Source organism: Erythrolamprus reginae, chromosome 3 (genome assembly GCF_031021105.1).
Source record: "Erythrolamprus reginae isolate rEryReg1 chromosome 3, rEryReg1.hap1, whole genome shotgun sequence".
NCBI lineage: Eukaryota > Metazoa > Chordata > Lepidosauria > Squamata > Dipsadidae > Erythrolamprus > Erythrolamprus reginae.
In genome coordinates, this window is record NC_091952.1 from 70728263 (window position 1) to 70755206 (window position 26944).

The 26944-nt window shown below is 41.6% G+C and overlaps 1 protein-coding gene across 4 annotated transcripts in view; it reads right to left on the reverse strand.

Annotated features, from left to right (window-relative positions):
• Positions 1-204: 204 nt before the first annotated feature.
• Positions 205-26944, reverse strand: part of BTBD19 (BTB domain containing 19) — a 90251-nt gene continuing 63511 nt past the window's right edge. For 3 of the 4 annotated variants that reach the window (XM_070745776.1, XM_070745775.1, XM_070745779.1), the window contains 4 exons: positions 21576-21644; positions 18421-18552; positions 14194-14319; positions 11340-11571 (listed from right to left, as the gene is read on the reverse strand). In XM_070745776.1, coding sequence (XP_070601877.1) covers positions 11437-11571; positions 14194-14319; positions 18421-18552; positions 21576-21644 — 462 coding nt within the window. In that variant the 3' untranslated portion in view covers positions 11340-11436. Of the gene's footprint in view, positions 434-11339; positions 11572-14193; positions 14320-18420; positions 18553-21575; positions 21645-26944 lie in introns of those variants that run through there. The other variant, XM_070745777.1, reaches the window with a different exon arrangement.

A 26944-nucleotide genomic window follows, 5' to 3' on the forward strand; every position in this document is an offset into this window, starting at 1 on the left:
AGGCAGTACAGATCTCTGAAGGGAGTTGGTTCCAGAGGGCCGGGGCAGCCACAGAGAAGGCTATGTGTTAGAGGCTTGGGCAGAGTCCAGGGGGTGGTGAGAAAGATGGAGTAGGGGAGAACAATTTGATGCTGAAGTCACAACGTGTGATGAAAGTTTGGATACAATACAATGAAATTAGATTCCAGTGAATTGTGATGTTTTTATTTTTTTATTTTCATTTATTTATTTCTGTCAAAACATGTAAAAGGTAACAGGTATTGATATACAGTAAAGGGCTACCAAATTTTTTACTACCACACTGTGGGCGTGGCTTATGCAGCACACCCTCCATTTTCTTTCAACATCTTTCAGTGCAAATTGGGTGTTCTGGGGTGGAGCTCCATTTTCACTACCCCAATGCGTTCTCCCCCATCCAGGCAGTAGCCCACCCCTGTTGGTATAAACATAAACAAAGTGAAGTAGGTACAGGTAAATTTGGACAATAGGACAGTAAGACAGGGATGGTAGGCACAATGGTGTGCTTATACACGCCCCTTACAGACCGCTTAGGAATGTAGTGAGCTCGACTGTAGACAGTTTAAGGTTAAAGTTTTAGGGGTTTGGGGAAGAAAAAATATCCACCAAATGTCTAGAGTGGGTAGGATCAAGAAGCAATGAAATTATTCTTCTGATTTAAAATGCAAATTGACTTAAAGTAGGTGTTGCCCCAAAATGGCCACCAGAGGGCAATCAAAAATTGAGACAAATACGGTAGTTAATATCTAACAAAGAACTCAAGTGTGGTTTAACACAGTGTTTCCCAACCTTTTTTGAGCCGCGGCACATTATTCATATTTTCAAAATTCTGGGGAACACTGAACGGAGGGTGGGGTGGGGCTAAAGAAAAGTTTGGACAAAAAAAATATCTCTTCCTCCATTTCAGTCTATTTCTCCCTCCCTCTTTCTCTCTCTTCCTTCCTTCCCTTCTTTCTCTTTCTCCATCCCTCTTTCTTTCTTCCTCTCTTTTTTGCTCTCTTTCTCTCTCCCTCCTTCCCTCCCTCTATGTCTTTCCCTCTCCCTCCTTCCCCCCTCTCTTTCTCTCTCTCTCTTGCTTTCTTTCCCTCTCTTTCTCTTGCTTTCTTTCTCTCTCATTCTCTCTCCCCTCCTTTTTCTCTCTCTCTCTTTCTCTCTCGTTCACCACGCCAGCAACAGAGAGAAAAAGAAAGAGAGAGAGAGAGCCGGAGAGAGAATGGAGGGCGCAGTTGTCTTCGCCTCCGCCCGCCAGCTCTGCAGCTAAGAGGCAGCAGCCATCAGCCCCCTCACCCTCCCAGACGTCTGCCCAGGAAAGCGCCGCGCCGGGCAGCCGGCTTGCTGGCCGGAGAAGCGAGCGATCCAGGAGTCCGGGACTGTGTGGCTTTGCGCCATGAAGAGAAAACGGCAGCAGGGAAAAGTCGGCCGGGCTAAGGGGAGGCGGCGCGTGGCCGGGCGCTGGGGACGTCTGGGAGGGCAAGGGGGTTGATGGTTGCTGCCTCTTAGTTGCAGAGCTGGCGGGCGGAGGCGAAGACAACAGCGCCCTCCATTCTCTCTCCGGCGGCGGAGGAGAGGGGGCAGATAGCGCCCCAAGACAGGAGGAGGCGGCAGCGAGTGGGCGGATCGGGCGGGCAATGGGGCAGGGCAGAGAAGCCAGGGGCGCATTTGGCCGGAGGCACCGTGGGGAGGCAGGGGCGGCCGCGGCTCCCTTTACTCCTACTGCCGCACCTCCCCGCCCCTGCCTCCTTTTTCCCGCCTTCCTTTGGGGCCCAGCAGGAGAGCGCCGGAAACAGCTGCATCGGGCAGCAGCCGGGGGACAGCTGCGAGTGGGAGCTCCAGGTCGGAGGCACTGGCGGTCCGGCACTGGCAGCGCCCCGCCCAGCTGGAGCTTCCAAAGACTTCGCGGCACACCTGGCCGTGTCTTGCGGCACACTAGTGTGCCGCGGCACACCGGTTGGGAAACGCTGGTTTAACATATGTCTTGCTTTTCAAAACTTTCATATTTACCTCAGGCTTCCTTATTTCTGCCACCCTAGATCTTACCCCATCTTACCCATCTATGACCACTGCCATGAAACTCAGGGGATATCTCAAAGCTGTTTTTTTCCCCCCCTTCAAAAGGCAACTGGGCTGTTTTTTTCTTTGAAAGCTTTTTTCTTCCTCAAAAGAAAAAAACAAAGAGTCCAATTGCCTTTTGAAGAAGGAAAAAAAAGGCACCTTTGAGACAACTATGACCTGGATGACTGGGAATCTCCACAGAAACTCAAGAGGGTAATTTTGAACCAAGCACTGTTGCTCAGCTGATCTCTCTTTCTGTTAGTCTGGTTCTCAGTTCCTGATTTTGTCAAGGAATAGGAATGCACATGGAGTAGGAAGAAATGAGAAAATGGTTCTCTAATTGAGTTTGTGATATCATATCCTTTAAAACTCTGGTATTAATCAAGGCTCCCTAATCTAGGAACCGTAATAATAATAATAATAATAATAATAATAATAATAATAATAATAATAATAATTTTTTAAAAAACAATTATTATTAGAACAAATGCTGTCAAAGCCAGAATTGAAAAATCAACAGACGATCCAAAGTGTAAAGAAACAGATGAAACAATCGATCACATACTCAGCTGCTGTAAAAAGATCGCACAGACTGACTACAAGCATAGACATGATGCTGTGGCACAGATGATCCACTGGAACTTGTGCCGGAACTACCATTTACCAGTGGCAAAGAACTGGTGGGATCATAAGCCCGAAAAAGTGGTCAAAAATGAGCAAGCAAAACTACTGTGGGACTTCCGACTTCCGACTGACCGAATTCTGAAGCATAACACACCAGACATTGTGATCGTGGAGAAAAAGAAAGTATGGATCATCGACATCGCAATCCCAGGAGACAGCAGAATTGAGGAGAAGCAGCTAGAGAAATTAGTGAAATACGAAGATCTAAAAATCGAGCTGCAACGACTCTGGCATAAGCCTGTGAAAGTGGTCCCAGTGGTACTTGGCACGCTGGGCGCAGTACCAAAGGATCTCAGCGGACATTTGAAAACCATCAGAATTGACAAAATCTCCATAGGTCAATTGCAAAAGGCCGCTTTACTGGGATCGACAAACATAATTCGCCGCTACATCACGCAGTCCTAGGTGCTTGGGGAGTGCCCGACTGGTGATGAAATACGAAATCCAGCATAGTGATCTCGTTTGCTGTGTTGTACTGACATAATAATAATAATAATAATAATAATAATAATAATAATAATAATAATAATAATAATATAGGAACTATACCTATGGGAAAGAGTAAAAAGTTGCCTTCTAGAATGTAAAATTTGCTCAGTCTGCAGGTAACTGAAAATTAATTACTTATCTGGTCTGGTTTATTAATAATTCTGGATAGCAAGAAAATATACATGTTCCATAGAATTTCATCCAATAAAATAGACAAGATTCTTAAACTTGTAGTTTTCTTCATTAATTTATTACATTATATGGCCACCCAAGACTCTAGAGTACATTAAAATATACTGCTCAAAAAAATAAAGGGAATCCTTAAACAACACAATATAACTCCAAGTAAATCAAATTGTCCACTTAGGAAGCAACACTGATTGACAATAAATTTCACATTTTGTCAGCACGTGCAACTTTGTACAGAACAAAGTATTCAGGGAGAATATTTCATTCGTTCAGATCTAGGATGTGTTCTTTGAGTGTTCCCTTTATTTTTTTGAGCAGTGTATATACATATAGATACAGCTGGTACAGATGAAAATCCATCATTTATCAGGAAACTGTTTGCATAAACTAGACTGCCCTACACTGGCAGTTTCCATTTATGTCAGTGCCCATTAGCCTAGCCCTAGTGGATAGGACAGAAGCCATAGTAGACATCTCTTGAAATGGCTGGGGTTTTTTTTATCATGATACAAGGATTTGTGTGCATCACCTTATTCACCATAATCAAGGTAATGTTTACTGTATAACATTTACATACCGTGTATCCAGTTCCTTGTATTTCTCTGTCTCACTGAAGCCAAAACAAGACACTCCAGTTTCTGCTTTCTGTTATGAAGTCAGCAGGACACCAGCAAAAATGCACTACAAAAACCTATAAATTCCACTTCCTCAGCACCCCTTGAAAGCTAATATTTCGGTTCCTTCTCCCACAAAACCCCAATGAGGTCATTCTGTGCTTTGGGGCATTTTATTTCTCACTGGAGAACCTAACTACCTGTCACTATTCCACTATTCTGTTTCCCTGATTTATGTCCATTCTGGGGGAATATCTTCAAATGCAGCTTTGCTATCCTATCGGGATTTCGGGGGACTAATGCATCTCATGAGCTTAACAGGACAGAATCCCCCCCCCCTTATTTTTTGGCTTCTCTTGTTTCATGGAGTCATAAAGAACAGTTGCTGGAACTGGGTATGTACAGTTTAATGAAAAGAAGGAGCAGGGGAGACATCATAGCAGTGTTCCAATATTTCAGGTGCTGCCACAAAGAAGAAGGAGTCAACCTAATATCCAAAGCTCCTCAGGGTAGAACAAGAAGCAATGGGTGGAAACTAATCATGAAAGAAGCAACCTGGAACTAAGAAGAAATTTCCTGACAGTTAGAACAATTAATCAGTGGAACAGCTTGCCTCCAGAAGTTGTGAATGCTCCAACACTGGATGTTTTTAAGAATATGTTGGACAACCATTTTTCTGAACTTGTATAGGGTTTCCTTTCCGAGCAGAGGGTTAGACTTGAAACATAGAAACATAGAAGACTGACGGCAGAAAAAGACCTCATGGTCCATCTAGTCTGCCCTTATACTACTTCCTGTATTTTATCTTAGGATGGATATATGTTTATCCCAGGCATGTTTAAATTCAGTTACTGTGGATTTACCAACCACGTCTGCTGGAAGTTTGTTCCAAGGATCTACTACTCTTTCAGTGAAATAATATTTTCTCACGTTGCTTTTGATTTCCCCAACTAACTTCATATTGTGTCCCCTTGTTCTTGTGTTCACTTTCTTACTAAAAACACTTCCCTCCTAGACCTTATTTAACCCTTTAACATATTTAAATGTTTCGATCATGTCCCCCCTTTTCCTTCTGTCCTCCAGACTATATAGATTGAGTTCATTAAGTCTTTCCTGATACGTTTTATGCTTAAGACCTTCTACCATTCTTGTAGCCCATCTTTGGACCCATTCAATTTTGTCAATATCTTTTTGTAGGTGAGGTCTCCAGAACTGAACACAGTATTCCAAATGTGGTCTCACCAGCACTCTATATAAGGGGATCACAATCTCCCTCTTCCTGCTTGTTATACCTCTAGCTATGCAGCCAAGCATCCTACTTGCTTTTCCTACTGCCCGACCACACTGCTCACCCATTTTGAGACTGTCAGAAATCACTACCCCTAAATCCTTCTCTTCTGAAGTTTTTACTAACACAGAACTGCCAAGGTCCCTTCTTGTTCTTCTATTCTGTTCTTTGTGTCGTGTTCTATTCTAAACATGACTGGGATCAGTGGATGATGAAGACAAAGTGGTTGAATAAAAGTTTAGTTTAAGGGTCACTGGGAATGACTATATGCAGAGGATGCTAAGTTCAAAGATGCAGCACAGAGGATAAATTGGTTCCTGGAGTGTTATAAGGAGTGGCTGACCGTCAGGATGTGTAGTATTTGATGTTGCCAAGCAGAAGAGGGTGGAGGAACTCCAAAGGAATTTATATTATCAAATGTACATTCATACATATGGATGTCATCGTTCCAATTAACATCCGAGAAATAAATCAGAGTCCAAACCTTGGCCTTCTTCCAAGTTTCAATTTATTAACAGTTGTTAGCTAAGAACTGTAAGCAACTCGATACTAACTTTTCCTACAGTTATCCACCCAGGTTAAGGTTCATCACTGATACTAACCTTTCCTACAGTTATCCACCCAGGTTAAGGTTCATCACGCATCCCCACACCCACAAGTTCATCACAAGGACCACTCCGCTTCTCTCAATATCCAGGATCCTCCCATATACTTCCAGCTGCTGCTGAAGAAAAGATGACCTTGAATCTCTGGAAAGAATTTATTGTGGCTAGTATTTTTCCCTCTCATGCAACCACCCCTCCCCAGTTCCCACAGTACTATTCTACTTGTGGCAGGCCAAAGTCTCCAACTCAAATGATGGATTCAGCCTGACAATGGAAATGTTTTTGGACAACGCTAGGTCTCTCAGCTAAGAAATGAAGATGAGTTTAGTTTAGTTTAGTTTTATTGGATTTATATGCCTCCCCTCTCCGAAAACTCGGGGCGGCTAACAACAATCATGAAAATATACAATAAAATCCAATACTAAAAACAAATTAAAACCCCTTAATATATAAAACCAAACATACATACAAACATACCATGTATACAGTTGTAACGGCCTAGGGGGAGAAAAAAGTCTTAATTCCCCCATGCCTGGCGGCAGAGGTGGGTTTTAAGCAGCTTACGAAAGGGCAAGGAGGGTGGGGGCAATTCTAATCTCTGGGGAGTGTTGGTTCCAGAGGGCCGGGGCCGCCACAGAGAAGGCTCTTCTCCTGGGTCCCGCCAAGCGGCATTGTTTAGTTCACGGGACCCGGAGAAGACCCACTCTGTGGGACCTAACTGGCCGCTGGGATTCGTGCGGCAGAAGGCGGTCCCTGAGATGAGCACAACTTCCCAGAGCTGGAAGTGAGTGTGCAGGGAAAATCTTTACCTTTTACCTAGGTATGGATTGTGTATGCAGAAGTGGGATTTTTACTTAACAGCTGCCTACATGTTAGGAAAACAAAACCAAAAAACTATAAGCAACCATGCAAACTTAAACAGCCTTACCATAAAGCAGTGTTTCTCAATTATTTTTTGTCCCCCCCCCCCGGAAGAAGGAAACATTTCATGCTCCCCCCAACTCTCCACCGACACACGTCTCACAGCCCAGCCCACCCGACCTGCTACCCCTAAATAGCGCCCCACCACAAGACGCACATTGTACATGACACTTGTACCGGTACCTTCAATATGTTCCTTGGCGTTGGGTCCAGGGCAGTCCATTCTAAAAGAAAACATCTCACGATTCGTTTGACTGAACTCATGAGACATTTTCTTTTAGAACGGGCTTTCCTGGACACAATGTTGAGGAATACGATGGAGATATCGGTACAATGTCAGTTAGGATGCACATCCTACTCCCTGTGGCAAAAAAAACCACTGCCATAAAGTCACACAAAGCCAGTGGCAATGGGGAGGTATTGTCGGCTTTGACTCACCTTCCACAACCTGATATCTTCCAGATGTTTTAGACCAGTGATGGCGAACCTAGGGCACAGGTGGCACATGGAGCCATATCTGCTGGCACTGAAGCCGTTGCTCTGGCTCAGCTCCAACATGCATGTGTGTGCCAGCTAGCTGATTTTTGGCTAGCACAGAGGCTCTGGGAGGGTGTTTTTTGGCTTCCAGAGAGCCTCCGGTGATGGGGGAGTGTCATGCTGTATATTGACAGCCCCTCAGAAACATTTAGTAATGAAACAGTTAACTAGTGTGTCTTATTGGATCCTCCTCTCGCGTCACTTCCTTTTCCTCCTTCTTCTTCCTCTCTATCTCCATGAATCTCCATGATGTAAGAAGCATATGTTCTCCTGTCCCTCGAGACAGTTTTTTTATTTGTTTTATCTCTGTTTTTAAATAAATACAGTGGTACCTCATCTTACGAACGCCTCTTCTAACGAACTTTTCAAGATATGAACCCGGTGTTTAAGATTTTTTTGCCTCTTCTTCCAAACTATTTTCACCTTACGAACCCAAGCAGCTGCTGCTGGGATGAAGGGGGTTTTTTTCCTTCCCTTTTTTGAAGAAAGAAAAGGGAGGGGCAGCTTGGAGGGGGAAAGACTGCATTTTAAAAACTAGGAGAACAGCGTGCTTACAAAGGCACTGAAAGGGTGTCTTTTGAAGAAAGGGAGGGGCAGCTTGGAGGAGTAAAGATTTTGCAGAGAACAACGTGCTTGCAAAGGCACTGAAACGGTGTCTTTTGAAGAAAGAAAAGGGAGGGGCGCCCCCCTTGCCTTTCTTCCTTCCCACTCACCCTTTAGCCTAGCCTTGCTTCTTCCACCCGCCCCCTTTAGCTGCTCCTCCCTGCCCTCTGTTCGCCTACCTTCTAAAGTTTGGGATTTTCCTGAAGGATTTGCACGCATTATTTGCTTTTACATTGATTCCTATGGGAAACATTGTTTCATCTTACGAACCTTTCACCTTATGAACCTCCTCCTGGAACCAATTAAGTTCGTATCATGAGGTACCACTGTATCTTGTTTAAAGAAAAATGATGAAGGCTTCTATCCATCGACCTCCGGAGTTAAGGTCCCAACAGACTTTAAGTTCCGCGACAGGGAGGACGTTTCTATCCTCTCCTGGCTCCAGAGAAGCCTTTGGAGCATGTGGAGGGCAAAACATGAGTCTACTGGGCCCACCAGAAGTTTGGAAACAGGCTGTTTTCAGCCTCCAGAGGACCTCCAGGGGAGCAGGAGAAATTGTTTACACCTTCCCCAGGCATTGAATTATGGATGTGGGCACTCGTCCATGCGTGATAGTGCACACCCACGTTCTTCCGACACCTGAGGAAAAAAAGGTTCGCCATCACTGTTTTAAACTATACATCCAATCCTCACCACTCATTATGGCCTATTTGTGTAATGGCCGTGTTGGTAAAAAAGGCTGTTTGTTGTACATGAACCAATGTGAGTAACAAGACTCAGGAAGGCTGATTTTGAGTCAAGAAGTAGTTGAGAGAATAGAAGTGATAAAAATCTCCTACCAATGGAATCACCTAATCCATTATAGTGTTAATTAAAAACAGAACACATAGGAAAACCAAATTCAAATGTACTCTGACTTGCATAACTGACGTAAGAAACAACAATAAGGAAGCACATGGATTTTCCACTTGAATAAACAAAAGGGTATAGCTGGGCAACCAGAGAATATTCTATTAGAACAGACATGATCTATTAACAAAAGGGCTTAATTCTGAATAGCCATATGAAGCTATTCTATACTTTTTGTTGTATTTTCAAATATTTTCATTGTTTGAAAGGTGTTATATCTTTCTAGCTTTTTAAATTAAGCATTTGAATTAGGCATTAGGTATCAGGAAAGGCTTCATGAACTCAATCTGTATAGTCTGGAGGACAGAAGGAAAAGGAGGGACATGATTGAAACATTTAAATATGTTAAAGGGTTAAATAAGGTTCAGGAGGGAAGTGTTTTTAATAGGAAAGTGAACACAAGAACAAGGGGACACAATCGGAAGTTAGTTGGGGGAATGATCAAAGGCAACATGAGAAAATATTATTTTACTGAAAGAGTAGTAGATCCTTGGAACAAACTTCCAGCAGACGTGGTTGGTAAATCCACAGTAACTGAATTTAAACATGCCTGGGATAAACATATATCCATTGTAAGATAAAATACAGGAAATAGTATAAGGGCAGACTAGATGTACCATGAGGTCTTTTTCTGCCGTCAGTCTTCTATGTTTCTATTTGTTAAGGTTTGTTTTGAGAACTAAATACAGGTACTTTGGAATCACACATAATATATCACAGCATAATAGGAATCTTTTAAAATGGCAAATAAATTGGCAGCTGGAATTCAGATCATGACAAGAAACAAACCATAATATAAAACCCCATTAGGTCAATCTGTTCTGAATCAGTGCACTTCATAAACAATTACATTTACCATTTTTAGAAATCACACAATGCTCAACAAACGTGGATCTTGGTTGACTTGTTTGCAAAGTATTTGCTATTTTAGATCATAACTGCATTATCCATGCACCGGTGGCTAATCTTACTCCCACTCTCATTTCCACACCAAGGAGAAGCTGATATTAGCAATGCCTGAACCAGGTGATTCAATATATTGCAACAAGGTGAAGGAGAGGTTTCTCCTGTATTCTCCAAGTCATTGACCTACCTAGCAACCAGGCACTCAAACAAACAAATCTAGGCAGGGCTTGGCTCTTGATCTAAAGCTGCCTGGGTATCTGGCATTTAATGGCTTGGAACAGCAGAGACATTATGTTAATAGCCACAGTACAGTCAGATCTGATACACCTTGAATTCTTAATGGGCACTGGTGGGGCAAGTCATTTACTTGGCTAGGTTACCTTGACCCACCAAAGTGCACATCTCTATAAATCTGTTTGTAAGCGAATGTAGCAAGGAAGTTGCTTCTAATCTGGCACATTAAAAAAAAGTTATTGGCCTTTAAAAAGAAAACTCACATACAATGATAAATCGGTAATAAATTGCTATTAGTGCTGCTTATGCACAAAGGGGTCTGTATAAAAAATATTTCCCTAAAGAGTAAGGGCAGTAGTATAATCAAGGGTTCAGGCATTTTCAGCTAGGGTTCAGATTGTTATCATTTCACCCTCCCCGGTGTAACCACTCTAAAATGTTTGGCATCTGTTTGCAAAAAGGATTGTACAGTGATCTTCAGACAGGAAGGCAAATATTTAATAGATACAACAAAAGAACTGGTGGGATGGGCCTCATGACTGGAGTGTGGCTATTTGCTCAAAAGGAACAAAAGCAGAGGGGGGGGGGGCTACTGCCCGGACGGGGGGGGAAACGCAGTGGAGTAGCGCAAGGGTCCCCAAACTTGGCCACTTTAAGAGTTGTGGACTTCAACTCCCAGAATCCTTCAGCCAGCAAAGCTGACTGGAGAATTCTGGGAGTTGAAGTCCACAACTCTTAAAGTGGCCATGTTTGGAGATCTCTGGGGTAGCGGAAATGGAGCTCCACCCCAGAACACCCAATTTGCACTGAAAGATGTTGAAAGAAAATGCATAAGCCACGCCCACAGTGTGGTAGTAAAAATTTTGGTAGCCCTTCACTGAACAAAAGACAAGGCAGCACACATAGCAAAGGGAGGCAAATAGGTTAAAGTGGAAGAACTAATACAAGGAATGGCCACAAAGCTGAAAAGTTTCCTTGATGATGAAAAGCTCTTTATAAAAAAACCCAAATTGTCCATCTTGGCTGGAAGGAGCAGCCTGGAAAATAATGCAAAGGGGAGGAGGTCATCCCAAAATTTTGGACCTGATTATGTACATACAGCATCCAAGGGAAAAACCAATAGCAGCAACCCATGTCCAAGAGAAGGGTTTTTTTTAAATAAGTAACTCAAGGCAATGATCATACCTAATAGGTTTTCCTCCTCCTATTTTCCCCACAACAGCAGCAACCCTCTGTGGTGGGTAAGACTGAGTCACCCAGTCGGCTTTCATGCCTAAGGCAGGACTAGATCTGGTTTGTAACCTGGTGAATCCCTTAATCACTAGACCAAACTGGCCCTTGGCTGGGCACAAAAGTGCTGCTTCCTCCTCCTCCCAAGGATATCGTGTCACTTGTGCTGTGGGTCGAGGTAGCGATGGTGGGCTCGAGGCATCGTGCCACGACGGCGCTGGCACAAGGAGGGTCGCATCCCACGCCTCTTCCACAGAGCATGGGTTTTCCAGGCCTCAGCAAAACTCTCAACCTAGGAGGGGGAGCAAAACAGTTACAGAATATTTGAACCGGGAATGGAATGGAATGGAATGGAATAGAATAGAATAGAATAGAATAGAATAGTTCTGGAGACCTCACCTACAAAAAGATATTGATAAAATTGAACGGGTCCAAAGACGGACTACTAAAATGGTGGAAAGTCTTAAGCATAAAACTTACCAGGAAAGACTTAATGAACTCAATCTGTATAGTCTGCAGGACAGAAGGGAAAGTGTGGGGGGGGGGCATGATCGAAACATTTAAATATATTAAAGGGTTAAATAAAGTTCGGGAGGGAAGTGTTTTTAATAGGAAAGTGAACACAAGAACAAGGGGGCACAATCTGAGGTTAGTTGGGGAAAAGATTAGAAGCAACGTGAGAACATATTATTTTACTGAAAGAGTAGTAGATGCTTCGAACAAACTTCCAGCAGACGTGGTTGGTAAATCCACAGTAACTGAATTTAAACATGCCTGGGATAAACATAGATCCATCCTAAGATAAAATACAGGAAATAGTATAAGGGTAGACTAGATGGACCATGAGGTCTTTTTCTGCTGTCAATCTTCTCTGTTTCTATGTTTCTATGAATAGAATAGAATAGAATAGAATTCTTTATTGCCCAAGTGTGATTAATCACACAAGGAATTTGTATTTAGTGCATATGCTCTCAGTGTACATAAAAGAAAAGATACATTCGTCCAGAATCGTTAATTATTGTCATAGGGTGTAAATAAGCAATCAGGAAACAATCTATATTAATATAAATCATAAGGATACAAGCAACAAATTACAGTCATACTATGGGAGGAGATGGGTGATAGGAAGGATGAGAAGACTAATAGTACTGTAATAGCAATGCAGCCTTAGTGAATAGTTTGACAGTGGTGAGTGAATTATTTGTTTAGCAGAGCGATGGCGTTTGGGGGGAAAAACTACACAGGAATGGAACTTAATAGGTAACACATTCAGAATAAGTTACAGAGGTGCCATGGGAAATGGATGCATCCCTTTCTCTCTTCTCAAAGGCAGAGAGGCCATACTCTGCCAATTACTAGTTATACTAAAGCCTTTCCCTGCAAAGTTGGGATTACTTATTTACAACTGGGATATGCCACAAAGGACTGTAGTTTGAATAGTTCCTGTTCAGTGGGTGGCCAGCCAGACATGTCGGCTCTGAAATTAATCCATTGAATCCTTCCCGTTGCGCGCACACACACACACACACACACCGCAAAATGTCGTTAAGCAATCTATTATGGCAACAGAGCTTGTCCCATCCCAGTGGACTGTTCAGCTAATATTCTCTTAATACGTTTTGCTTGAAATTTGTTTGTACTTGTGCTTGGCTTGGCTTTTCTTAGCAAGACTGAACAGATCAAATGTAACCAATTTGTTTTCATTCAATTCCTCAGTGTGATTCTTTTTTAAAATAATCCCCAAACTTTGCAGTTACTACAACATGAATTTTAACATCTTTTCTCTCTTTATGCGGTTCTCCTAACAAATGGTTTACATAAATATGTAACAGCTTTTTACAAACGTATCCTTTCCAAATATGATCAGATTTTTGTACAACTTTTGAGAACACGGTAGGGTCCTGTCAACCTGTGACACAAATGGCAAAAGTTCTATTAATTTCTACCATTCTACTGCCGCCATCTGTTTTATTTATTATTTATTTATTTATTTATTTATTGGATTTGTATGCCGCCCCTCTCCTTGGACTCGGGGCGGCTAACAACAGTGGTAAAAACAGCATGTGACAATCCAATACTAAAACAGCTTAAAACCCCTGTTATAAAACTAATCATACATACAAACATACCATGCATAAATTGTAGAAGCCTAGGGGGAAAGAATATCCCAGTTCCCCCATGCCTGACGGCAGAGGTGAGTTTTAAGGAGCTTACAAAAGGCAAGGAGGGTGGGGGCTATTCTAATCTCTGGAGGGAGTTGGTTCCAGAGGGCCAGCGCCGCCACAGAGAAGGCTCTTCCCCTGGGTCCCACCAAATGACATTGTTTAGTTGACGGGACCCGGAGAAGGCCCATTCTGTGGGACCTAACTGGTCGCTGGGATTCGTGCGACAGAAGGCGGTCCCGGAGATAATCTGGTCCAGTGCCATGAAGGGCTTTATAGGTCATAACCAACACTTTGAATTGTGACCTGAAACTGATCAGCAACCAATGCAGACTGCGGAGTGTTGGTGTGACATGGGCATATTTAGGGAAGCCCATGATTGCTCTCGCAGCTGCATTCTGCACGATCTGAAGTTTCCGAACACTTTTCAAAGGTAGCCCCATGTAGAGAGCATTACAGTAGTCGAGCCTCGAAGTGATGAGGGCATGAGTTTTGATGGGGTGTGGCATTTCAAAATTAAAAAATAAATCCTTCGATGGATATTCTAAAATAGAATTTCCAATCAAATGGATGAGACCACCAGAGGCCCTGCCCTGTGTGGGTTAATTCACCTCCTTAAATGGAAGAAGAGGACTATAATGTAAAGAACACACAGAAGCCAAGGAAATGACAAAACCGCTAGAAGCTGAATAGGAATGTGTCAGGTCCCCAATGCATGCAGAAAATACACAGAGGCCGATAGCCACCCTCACCGGAATCATCTGGTCTTTCTTGTTCTCTTCTTCCAGAGAGGTCAATTCCTTTGGGGACAGCAGAGCCAGACGGAGCTGAGGCACCACAGTTTGTGCCATGTCATTCACAGTCCTATCAAGCACAGCCTGCAGGGGGTAAGTAAGGGGCCAACACCGATTAGGACGGCTTTAAATAACAAAGATGAAATAATAATAACAATAAAAATAATAAAAATAAATAATCATAAAATAAAACAAAACAATAAAATAAAATAAAATAAATAAAATAAATAAAATAAATAAAATAAATAAAATAAATAAAATAAATAAAATAAATAAAATAAATAAAATAAATAAAATAAATAAAATAAAATAAAATAAATTAAAATAAATTAAAATAAAATAATAAAATAAAATAAAATACATATAAAATACATAAAATACATAAAATACATAAAATACATAAAATAAATAAAATAAAAACATAATTGTTGTTGGCTATCTTACCTGCCATTTCTCAGCTCAATAATTTATTTATTTTATTTATTAATTGGACTTATGTGCCGCCCTTCTCCAAAGACTCAGGGTGACTCACAACATATAAAAGAAATACAAAAATAATTCCAAAGCCCAATTATAAACTGATCTAAAAAAACCAATAATAAAACCATGTAATCCATGAAGTTCAAAGCAACTATATAAATAGCTAGTATTCTATTTGTTTGTCCTACAATTCCAGCTCTAATTATCTCGACTTACAACAGTTCAATTAGTCATCATTCAAAGTTACCATGGCACTGAAAAAAATAACTTAGGACTGTTTTTTACAATTACAGCTTTGTAGCATTCCCCATCATCATATGATCAAAATGCAGATGCTTGGCAATTGATTCATAAATTATGACCATTGCTGTTTCCCAAGGTCATGTGATCACCTCATGCATCCTTTTAATAAATGAAGTCAATGGGGAAGCCTGATTCACTTAACAACTGGGTTACTAATTAATCAACAGCAGTGATTCCCTTAATAAATGTGGCAAGAAAATGGGGCAAAAGAAATATCTCACTTAACAACAGAAATTTTGGACTCATAAATCAAGGATGTGTATAGGATCATGGAAAAAAACATTTACTACATATGCATCCAACTATTAAAAGATCAGAAGGAGCTGTAGTTTACAAAAGCTTATCTCTTTTGATGAAATGCGTTTGACAGAAATGGTGCTTCCAGACTTCTGATTTTTGCTACCATAGATGAATATGGCTCCCCTCCTACAAGGTACCAAAGATAGGTGAGAGATTGCCACTTATTGGCCAAAAGTTATTATATGCCATTATTTTCAATAGAATTAGAAGTAGCCAAGGAATCAGCTGATGTGTAAAAAATATGACTTCAGTAACCGAGTTGTCGAAGCGTGGAACTCATTACCGGACTCCATGGTGTCATCCCCAAACCCCCAACAATTTACCCTTAGATTATCTACGGTTGACCTATCCAGATTCCTAAGAGGTCAGTAAGGGACGAGTACAAGTGCACTAGAGTGCCTTCCGTCCCCTGTCCTATTGCTCTCCTATATCTCCTATACCTTTCTTCTATTCCTATATCTCTTCTTCTATTCTTTCATTGATATGTTCTATTACTATATCTTCTTTTCTATTATTTCTTAGATATATTTTACTATGAGTATCTCCTCTATAACCTTCATCATGTATTTTAATATGTGTATATAGATATACAGTGGAACCCCGACATAAGAGCTGCTCTACTTACGAGCAACTCGAGATAAGAGCTGGGAGGGGAGAGATATTTTTGTTCTACTTACAAGCCCAAATTCGAGATACGAGTGCCAAGGAGCTGTCTCCTGAAGCCGAATGCTAACTTCCGCGTTCGGCTTCAGGAGACAGCTGCGAAGCGGCGCGCGTGTTTTAAAAGGTTGCAGCCGGCCTGGGGGGCTCGGGGGGTGCTTGCAGCCGGCCTGGGGGGCTTGCCAGCACCCCCCCCCGAGCCCCCCAGGCCGGCTGCAACCTTTTAAAACACGCGCGCGGCTTCGCAGCTGTCTCCTGAAGCTGAACGCGGAAGTTAGCTCTTTTTCTTTCTCTCTTTTACCTTCCCTTCCTCTATTTCTTCTTTTCTTTCTCCTTCCCACCTTCTTCCCTCCCTCCCTCCCTCCCTTCACTCATTCCTCTCTTACTCTCCCCTTTCATAAGTTTCCTTGCTTCCTTCCTCTGTTCCTGTCCCTTCCCTCTTTCCTTCCTTCCTTCCCACCCTCCGTCCATTCATTCACCCATTCCTCTCTTGATCGCTTAAAGCCGGTCCCTGGTGCAAAAAGGGTTGGGGACCTCTGTCCTACAGGATTGGGTGGCAGAGAAGTTGAACATATGTAAATTTAAAAGTTTAAGAAAGTTTACAAGTTAAGTGAAAGAAACTTCATTATTCATTTATATGTACATGTACATTTCTTCATTAAAAACTTGTCTTTCTGCATAATTTAGACTAACTTTGTGAGTTTTTTGAGGGTTGGAACCAATTAAAATTATTTACATTAATTCCTATGGGGAAAAGTCGTTCGAGATAAGAGCTGCTCGACTTAAGAGCCCAGGTCCGGAACGAATTAAACTCGTATCTCGAGGTACCACTGTATACCCACTAAACCCTCTTTGTGTATTGGACAAATAAAATAAAATAAAATAAAATAAAATAAATAAAATAAAATAAATTAAAATAAAATAAATAAAATAAAATAAAATAAAATAAAATAAAATAAACAAAGAAACCAGCTTTCCTGAAGGATATCAGCACTCTATCCTTCAGTTTTTCAGCTTTTATAGTCTAAGGATTTTGACAAGCCCCTGAAAGGGATGACAGCAGGGCACTCGTTCAAGATGGCCTATCCTGATATTCGAAATTACCCAGGGCTTGATTCTTTTTATGGAAACACTGCAACAAAAGTCCCATTGAGACAGTGGTCCCCAACCTGTCTAGCTTCATGGACCAGTGGTACCAGTGGCAAAGGGTGAGGGGGGATGGTTTGCAGGGGTGGGTTCCTCCTGCTTCAGACCAGGTCGCCCAAACTGTTATTGACCTAGTGATGATGTAACAATGGCATTTGGTCATTGTTTTGGGGGGATTTTTTGGGTGAACTTTTCTGTGTTTGGATGGCTTTTCCTCTTCTGCTGCTTGAAAAAGAGCCCAACTTGGCCACCCCAGGGTTAATACCGACCTTTATTTCTTCATCCGAATCACAGCTGATTGGCTCCTCAGCTGTGTTTGGGGCTAAGTCCTGCTACTGAGCATGCGCAGAAGCAAACTGCACGAGGGGATGCGCGCGGGAGTGCGAGCAGAGCGAGCATGTGCAAAACATTGTGATGCAAACTGTGGCGAAGGTAAGTGGAACCCAATCCTGATACTTTGGTGTACATGCCCGCCACTTGAGCTTATGTGTCCCGATCCTCAATGGGCCATGGACCGGTACCAATCTGGGATCCAGGGGTTGGGGACATGTGTGCAGTTCCGATTAACTGAAATTGGAAAACTTAAAAAGAGCAACAATTTTGTACGTAGCTTAAGATGAACCTGATATTTTTGCATACAATTCTAAACTGAGAAATACCTTATCAATTGTAGACAGTTTTGTAGGATAAAACATTTAGCTTCATTATAACCCAGTTCTATTCATCTGGGGTTGAGGCGGACACTATCCTGGAGCATCAATGTGTAGAAAGTGCACTTTGTTGAGTTTCTTAGATTGAAGGCTGTCAGTACTCATGATAACACTTCTCAAAGTATCAATCTAATACTGGAGTAGGATATGGGGCCTTTATTGCAAGGGCTATTGTTTTACACGGAGAGAAGGGCTGGTTTCAAAAGATGGCACTGGGGGTATTGACTAGTCCCTGGTCTCCAAGTGATTTGTAGGCCCTCAGTATCAGGACCAAAACAACTATGAATTACTGTCTCAAGTAAATATCTTTGGTTACTTTCTTACTGGACTATAAAAAATACTTTTTCAGGAATATTAGTTGGTTTTTTTTCGTCCATTTTATCATTACCTTTTGCTATTTCTATTTAATGATGTTATCCCTGCTGTTATTTACACAAGTCTATTGTTATCATAATATTGTTTTATTATGACATTGTTTTATTTATTTGAAGAGGATTATCTCTAGTTCTATGAAGTTTATTTAAAAAACAAACTTAAACCTTCGGCTATTTCCCACCCCCACCCCATCTAAGCTATCAGTACTTACAGACCCAACATGAGCCCATTCTCGTACAGCGTGGATTAGCTTCACCTCGTCAATAACCAAATAGTCACTCTGCAAAATAATTTGCATTGCCTGTTCTGACAGTTCCAAGAACCCACGTGTTTTGGTCACCTCCTATGGAGAAAAAAAGAGGCTGTATACCTCTGAGATACAGACTATGTGGATAAAGAACTTCAGATAAAGATGAAGAGCCTGTAGAAAAAAATAGAGTGTTAAGGCCATCTAGTTCCCCATTATATTACTCACCAACATCATTTCTACACCCATTGCCACCATTTCCTATTGCACCATGGAACAAAACACTTTTCTGAGGTAAAGGGATGATCAGATCTTGAATACTGCTGAGGTACAATGGTTGTACAACCCAGTCCGAAGGCTGAATACATAATAGCATTGCCAAATATAGGTACAAGCAATACCTATTGTTTGTGTAGGAAAATGTCTCTAAGCCCTATATCAGTGATGGCAAACCTATGGCATGGGTGCCACAGATGGCACATGGAGCCATGTCCAGTCAACGAAGCAGTGGAAGTGATGTGTCAGTGCCTGGAGGCTGTTGGGGTCTAGATGGGTGTCAACAAGCTCAAACTCAACCCAGACAAGACGGAGTGGCTGTGGGTCCTGCCTCCCAAGGACAATTCCATCTGTCCATCCATTAACCTGGGGGGGGGGAATTATTGACCCCCCTCAGAGAGGGTTCGCAACTTGGGCGTCCTCCTCGATCCAGAGCTAACATTGGAACATCATCTTTCGGCTGTGGCGAGGAGGGCGTTTGCCCAGGTTAGCCTGGTGCATCAGTTGCAGCCCTACTTGGACAGGGAGTCATTGCTCACAGTCGCTCATGCCCTCATCACCTCGAGGTTCGATTACTGCAATGCTCTCTACATGGGGCTACCCTTGAAAAGTGTTTGGAAACTTCTGATCGTGCAGAATGCGGCCGTGAGAGCCAGCGTGGGGCTCCCTAGATTCGCCCACGTTTCTGCAACACTCCATGGCCTACATTGGCTGCCGATCAGTTTCCGGTCACAATTCAAAGTGTTGGTAATTACCTTTAAAGCCCTACATGGCAGTGGACTGGAATACCTCCGGAACCACCTTCTACCGCACAAATCCCAGCGGCCGATAAGGTCCCACAGAGTTGGCCTTCTCCGGGTCCCGTTGGCCAAACAATGTCGTTTGGCGGGCACCAGAGGAAGAGCCTTCTCTGTGGAGGCCCCGGCCCTCTGGAATCAACTCTCCCCAGAGATTAGAACAGCCCCCACCCTCCTTGTCTTTCACAAATTACTTAAGACACACCTATATCGCCAGGCGTGGGGGAACTAAGATATCCTCCCCCAGGCTTTTATATTTTCTGTTTCGTATGTATGTGCTGTATGGTTTTAATTGCTGGGGTTTTATACATGTTTTTTTAATATTGGATTTGTTTTACTGCTATATTGTTTTATTATTGTTGTGAGCCGCCCCGAGTCTTCGGAGAGGGGCGGCATACAAGTCCAATAAATTATTATTATTATTATTATTATTATTATTATTATTATTATTATTATTATTATCTACTGGCACGCAAGCTGTTGCCCTAGCTCAGCTCCAATGTGCATGTGTATGCCGGCCAGGTGATTTTTGGTTCACACAGAGGCCCTGGGAGGGCATTTTTGGCTTCCAGAGAGCTTCCAGGAGGATGGGAGAGGGCGTTTTTACCCTTCCCAACTCTATGGAAGCCTTTGGAGCCTGGGGGGGGTATGAACCTATTGGGCCCACCAGAAGTTGGGAAATAGGCCATTTCTGGCCTCCAGGGAGCCTCCAGGGGGGAGTTGTTTTCGCCCTCCCCAGGCATTGAATTATGGGTGTGGGCACTCACGCATGCGCAATAGCCTGCGCACATGCTCTTTCGCCACCCAAGGAAAAAAAGGTTTGCCATCACTGCCCTATATAATAGTACCAGGTGTTTCTGCATGCAAGAAAATATATTATATACTAGTGCATATGATTCAAATCAGAGGTGGGTTCCTCCCAATTCAGACTGGTTCGCCCGAACCAGTAGCGACCCGCTGGTAACATCACAATAGCGTCATGGAACTGATTTATTTATTTAATTGGATTTGTATGCCGCCCCTCTCCGAGGACTCGGGGCGGCTCACAGCATATATCAAAACAGAACAATAATGTAATCCAATTAATACTACAATTTAAAAACAATTAAAAGAAAAAAATTAACCAAACAATTAACTTATTAACCAAACATTCAGCAATCATACTTAAGGCATTCAGTGGTCAGGGGAAGATCTAAAAGTCCCAAGCCTGGCGGCAAAGATGAATTTTTAAGCTCTTTTGGAAGGCAAGGAGGGAGGGGGCAGTGCGAATCTCTGGAGGAAGTTGATTCCAGAGGGCTGGGGCTCCCACAGAGAAGGCTCTACCCCTAGGTCCCGCCAACCGACATTGTTTGGTCGACGGGACCCTAAGGAAGCCAACTCTGGTCAGTGCTGGGCGCCATCCTTTTTTAAAAAACATTTTAATGGGGGGGATTTTTTTCTGGGTTTTTTTTCTTCTGAAAATCTGCAGAAGCCGAGTTTCTAGCAATGTGCATGCAGTTGCCATCTTGTTTTTGGCTTTTTGAAGGGGTGTGTGTATTTCTCCCCCCCCCCCAAAAAAAAATTTCTGGAATTTTCTCCCAGGTTTTGTTCTTCTGCACATGCACAGAAACCGAGTTTCTGGGACTGTGCATGTGGTTACCATCTTGTTTTTGATGGTTTAAACATTTTGGGGGGGATTTTTTTGCCACTGCGCATGCGCGCCCATATGATATGACCACGCGGTGCAGAAGGAAGCGAATCGGCAGCAAAGGAAGTTAGAATCCGCCCCTGGTTCAAATGTATCATTTGGTCTATTATTTGTAACTGTTGGGTTTTTAATTGTTATGCACCAACCAGAGTCATTGCTTTGGGGTGAGTGGGGGTATGAATTAAATACATACATATACATATGCATACACCTATACATATAAACCCATGGTCCAACAGGAAAGAAAATTACATTGATTTAATATAAACTCTCTTCATTCTCCAGTGTCTTGGTGAGAATAGGTAACGTTGTATTAGGCTTCCTTTCTGCATGTCATCTTAGTACATACCTCTCCTTACCTGAGTATAAATCTCAATGAAGGCCAAGCAATATTTTTGCAAATCTAGCAGTCCATAAGCCACCGCCGCCTGTCACAAAGAGAGTAAGAATTTTAAAAATGAATAAAGTGACTACAGTGGGTATAACTGCATTTGTTGCCTATATTTTTGAAGGTATTATTGTGGGCAAGAGTATAATAAATAAAACATTTATTCCTACATTTCGGTGCCTATTCGTGAGTGAACGATTAGATGTTGTAATCTTTATCAACTCTATATAAAGAGACAGAGAATTTTGCAGTCATTTAAAATCTCTGCATTTCCCTCTTTCATTTTTCTTTTTTATAATATCTAGTTTAGACTTGATCCTGATCCTGCCTTGATTGTGGGAGGAGAAGTCCAAATTTACATGGATACTTAGAACAGTGTTTCCCAACCTTGGCAACTTGAAGATATCTGGACTTCAACTCCCAGAATTCCCCAGCCAGCATTCGCTGGCTGGGGAATTCTGGGAGTTGAAGTCCAAATATCTTCAAGTTGCCAAGGTTGGGAAACACTTACTTAGAAGATCATCGTCTGTTATACCATCGCATTGGAGAAGTATTAAAAAAAACCTTGGTCCAAATAGCCTGGCTGGAAGCACCTTGTAATGACCCCTTTTCCAGGGTTACAGGAGAAGATGGTCCAATGTTTTGAATGTGAAGAGGGCTCTATGCTCCAACAGTAGATAAAGCAGCAAAACCATCTTCTAGGACAGTGGTTCTCAACCTGGGGATCGGGACCCCTTTGGGAGTCGAATGATCATTTCACAGGGGTCGCCTAAAACCATGGGAAAAGACAAATTTCCCATGGTGTTAGGAACTGGTGCCTTGGAACATATTTTTACAATCTGACCAATCAGGCATTTACAGTAGGGGTGTCCCTCTGACCTTCCTGCCAATCAGCTTAAAGATCTGTTGGGAGAATTGGTGCTAGACTTATGGTTGGGGGTCACCATGACATAAGGAACTGTATTAAGGGTTTGCGGCATTAGAAAGGTTGAGAACCACTGTTCTAGGGCAAAGAAAACTTTGACTCCAAACCTCCACTGCCTTGTGGCTCTATCCATCATTGGAAAAGGCTTCAGGAGTAAACCTTGAGGCGAAACCCAGAACTGGAGTCCCAGAAGCAGTTCTTGACTCTATACAGCCACATTCTGATAACTCCTGTGACATATCTGGGACCAATCGTATTGGCTTTGCCATTCCATTGGATTATTTCAGAGACATGGAGAGGGGGGAATCTGATGCTTGGGTAACAGTCTATCCTCCATACTAACCTACCCAGGCCTCGTGCTCTGGAGAGGATACTCCAGCTTTGCATTCAGTATTTTCGGAACTCTTTCCAGAGCACGATACCACAGTCTTTCGAGACTGAAGGATGCCAATGATGATGATGAGTTTAGATTCCCTGTTTGGTATCTTTCACATGCGTTCACTCAAAATTGTTGAGGTTACAGTCTCTAGTGTACATTATCTATTCTAAAGGAATAAAAGATGGGTGAAAATTGATCTTAATAAACTGAGGGTATAATTCAGTATTATTGACAGATACATTAGATCAATTGGCCTCTCCCCTATTATATCTACAGGCCCACCAGAGTAGGAAAACAGAGCATGTTGAAAAGGAATAAACAAAAGGGGCCTTCTCTGTAGTGGCTCCCTCCCTTTGAAGCATCACTCCCCACAGATATGACTCTACTCACACTGTTTTTCCACAAGGCACTGAATACATAGCTTTGTCACTAGGCTTGAAGGAGCCCTCTTTAGTGTTTATCGAATTGTGCTCTTGTGCCGGGGGTGGATAGGAGCAGGGGATACATTTATTGTTGAATTAATGTTCTCTGTAATTTTAACAAGAACATATTTTTGTTCCTTTTATGAAAGAAATTTCAAATCGAACTATTTCTAAAGGCAAAATCTGAAATCACAGCCTAACAAACAGCTGTGGAATATGTCCTCTCTGACCATTATCTGAAAATACAAATTGCATCTATATGTGCCACGTTGCTCTCAAATTTCATTAACTGGTATTTAGATTCCATCCACAAAATTGGCAGCAAAATTATGCATTTTTTAAAAAATGACATGTTAGTCCTATTGTCAACTTGTCACTATCTGGACAAGTTTCCACTGATTGGGAAAAGGCAGAAAATGCTCAGTCCCAACCACTTGCAATATTACTTTATCACTGGACATGTTTCTGTTACCCCTGGAGATTAAACATTTTGGTTTTCTTTTTAAGTGCATCACCAAGCTTTAAAAAAATAAAGTCATTGGTGCTTGCTTTGGATTCTAGAGTAATGGAAAATCTATGAATGTAGTTTATTGAGTAATTTATAGAGTAAATCGTTTATAGAGTAGTTTATACAGTAGAGTAATGGAAATATCTATGAACATAGTTAGTACTGGACAATAGGACAGTACAGCAGGGACGGTAGGCATAGTGATGCGTTTATGCACCCTCCTTACAGACCTCTTAGGAATGGGGGTGAAGTCAACTGTACACAGTCTAAGGTTAAAGTTTTTGGGTTTGGGGAAGAAACCACAGAGTCGGGTAGTGCATTCCAGGCATTGACCACTCTGTTGTTAAAGTTGTATTTTCTGCAGTTGAGTTTTGAGTGTTTACACTGAATTTGAATCTACACTGCTCAAAAAAATAAAGAGAACACTTAAAAAACAGAATATAACTTCAAGTAAATCAAACTTTTGTGAAATCAAGCCATCCACTTAGGAAGCAACACTGATTGACAGTCAATTTGACATGTTGTTGTGCAAATGGAATAGTTGTGCAAATGAAATATTCAATGAGAATATTTCATTCATTCAGATCTAGGATGTTCTCTTTATTTTTTTGAGCAGTATATTTTGTGCACGTATGTTGTTGCGGTTGAAGCTGAAGTATTCATTGACCAGTAGGACATAATCTACTACAATAGAGTAGCTATTTATGCTTAGACTGAATAGGGTTTCAGTCTCCATGTGACATGTTTACATCTCATTTTGCTTGCTCTACTGCTCCTCATCAGAATAAAACTACTGTTTTCTCTGACATATTCCAGGTTCAGTAAGCAGAACTGCAGCTGGGAGGGAAAAGGAATAAAACAGGCGGTCTGCAAGATGTAAACAATTTCTGTTACAGAGTATATGTGTGAAAACAATGCGATTGTGGCAAGCCACATTATCTTGCCAGTTGAACTCAGGATACACCAGCCTCACATAGGATAAGCATGCAACTCGCAACGGCTTCAAAAGCAGTAAATACCAAACATCATGCAAAACACCACCTGACCACAACTGTGTTGTTTTTGAACCTTAATTTGGCATCTATGTTTCCTGAAAATAGAATACAGATCATGGTTTTCAGTGACCTCAGCCCCTCCTCCTCTGATCTGCAAAGTAGGGCTAACCAACAAATAAATATGCATCACTTGACAAAACAAATAAAGGAAATGCTACTTGGCGGTTATGGAAAACATAAAAGGGGGAATCCATTTTTAAATGTGTGGGTGTGCCTCAGAGGCACAAAGGGAGAGTTTAGCAAACACCACCATGACACCACAAAGTTCATCAATTACATACAGAGGTTCTTTCCGTATGACTGGTTCTTTTTGCAGAAAACAAGAAATAATACACCTGTGAGCCCGCAGTGCTAACCTCTACTTTCATTCCTTGCTCCTGGATTACTCACAAATCACCCCGGTACCTACATATGTTTGTGAGACACTAAAGAAGCTGACCTGAATTTGAGTATGGAAGAGGCCACGTTATATGTTAAACCACACCAGTGTTTCCCAATCTCAGCAAATTTTAAAATGTGTGGACTTCAACGCATCAAATTCAGAATGTTGAAAACAAATGGCATGAAATTCGCCGGATTGTTGATCAGTAGAATTTGTTTATTTGTTTATTTATTTTGTCCAATACAAATTGAAAGTTAAAGAGAATAAAAACATGTAGTAGTAAATATCAGGGAAAGGATAGAAGAAAAGATATGAGAACAGAATATACGTCAATGAAGAATAGAGGAAAAGATATATGAATGGAAGAAAAGATATATAAGATATAGGAGAGGTTAGGGTTAGGGTTAACTCTTGTTTGGATATATCCATGTATATGGCGAAAGCAAAGAATCTTGTGAGTTTAACCAGACGGCTGGCCTAAGGGAGCGAAGCCGTTCTAGAATCTGGAAATTACACTAGAAATAGCAATAGCATTTAGACTTATATACTACTTCACAGTGCTTTTACAGCCCTCTAAGAATAATAACGTTCCAACAATGCAACAGAACAGGATCACCTTTGGTGTTGGGAGAGACGATGGCAAAAGGACTAATGCTTTTAAAATGGGATGGATCAAGGCAAAAATTACATAGGGAAAAACAAAATCTAGAAAAAACCCTCAATGTATCCTTATGGAAGAGAGAGTTGGGCAGTATGGGGGACATGATCGAAACATTTACTGTAAATATGTTAAAGGGTTAAATAAGGTTCAGGAGGGAAGTGTTTTTAATAGGAAAGTGAACAAGAATAAGGGGGCACAATCTGAGGTTAGTTGGGGCAGAGATCAGAAGCAACATGAGAAAATATTATTTTACTGAAAGAATAGTAGATGCTTGGAACAAACTTCCAGCAGAAGTGGTTGGTAAATCCACAGTAACTGAATTATACAACATATAATGAACAATATACAATATCTTAGATCCAATTAATTAATTTAAAATTCTGAAACCCCCAAAACTATGAAAAACAGTCGTTCCATTCACTCAACAGTGTTTATGGATATCCTCTGGGAATGCCCAGTGGTGCAGAACCTTTGGCAAAAAGTGCAAGAGGATATTAATAGAATATTAAATATAAGATGGAGGATTACTAAGGAAATGGCAGTATTAGTAAAAAGTAGTGAGATGGGAGAATAAAGAGAAATAAAATAAGCAGCGATAGAAAGCGCTCAGGCAGTAATAGTCTTGGGGTGGAAAGACGCGACAAAATGGACAATGCAAAATTGGTATAGGTATATGGTGAACCACATTCAATTCGAGTATATGGATAAAAGGATGAATTCGATGAATGAAACTGATTTGCAACAGCTGATGGGGTGATGGGACAAGGTAAGACAATATATGGCGAGTAGGATCCGAGACCAAGCTATAAGAAACAAGTTGGAATCACTCTATAATATGTAAAGAAATATTTCACTCTTGGGTTTAAATGATTTATACAAGAAATACTTCCAATTGGTGGTGGGGTATGATTGATTGTCTGGTGGTGGGCACAATCACTGAGCACATGTTATATGTTATATGTTGTGTGCGTGTTTTATATTATAAAAATCAATAAAAAATATTAATTT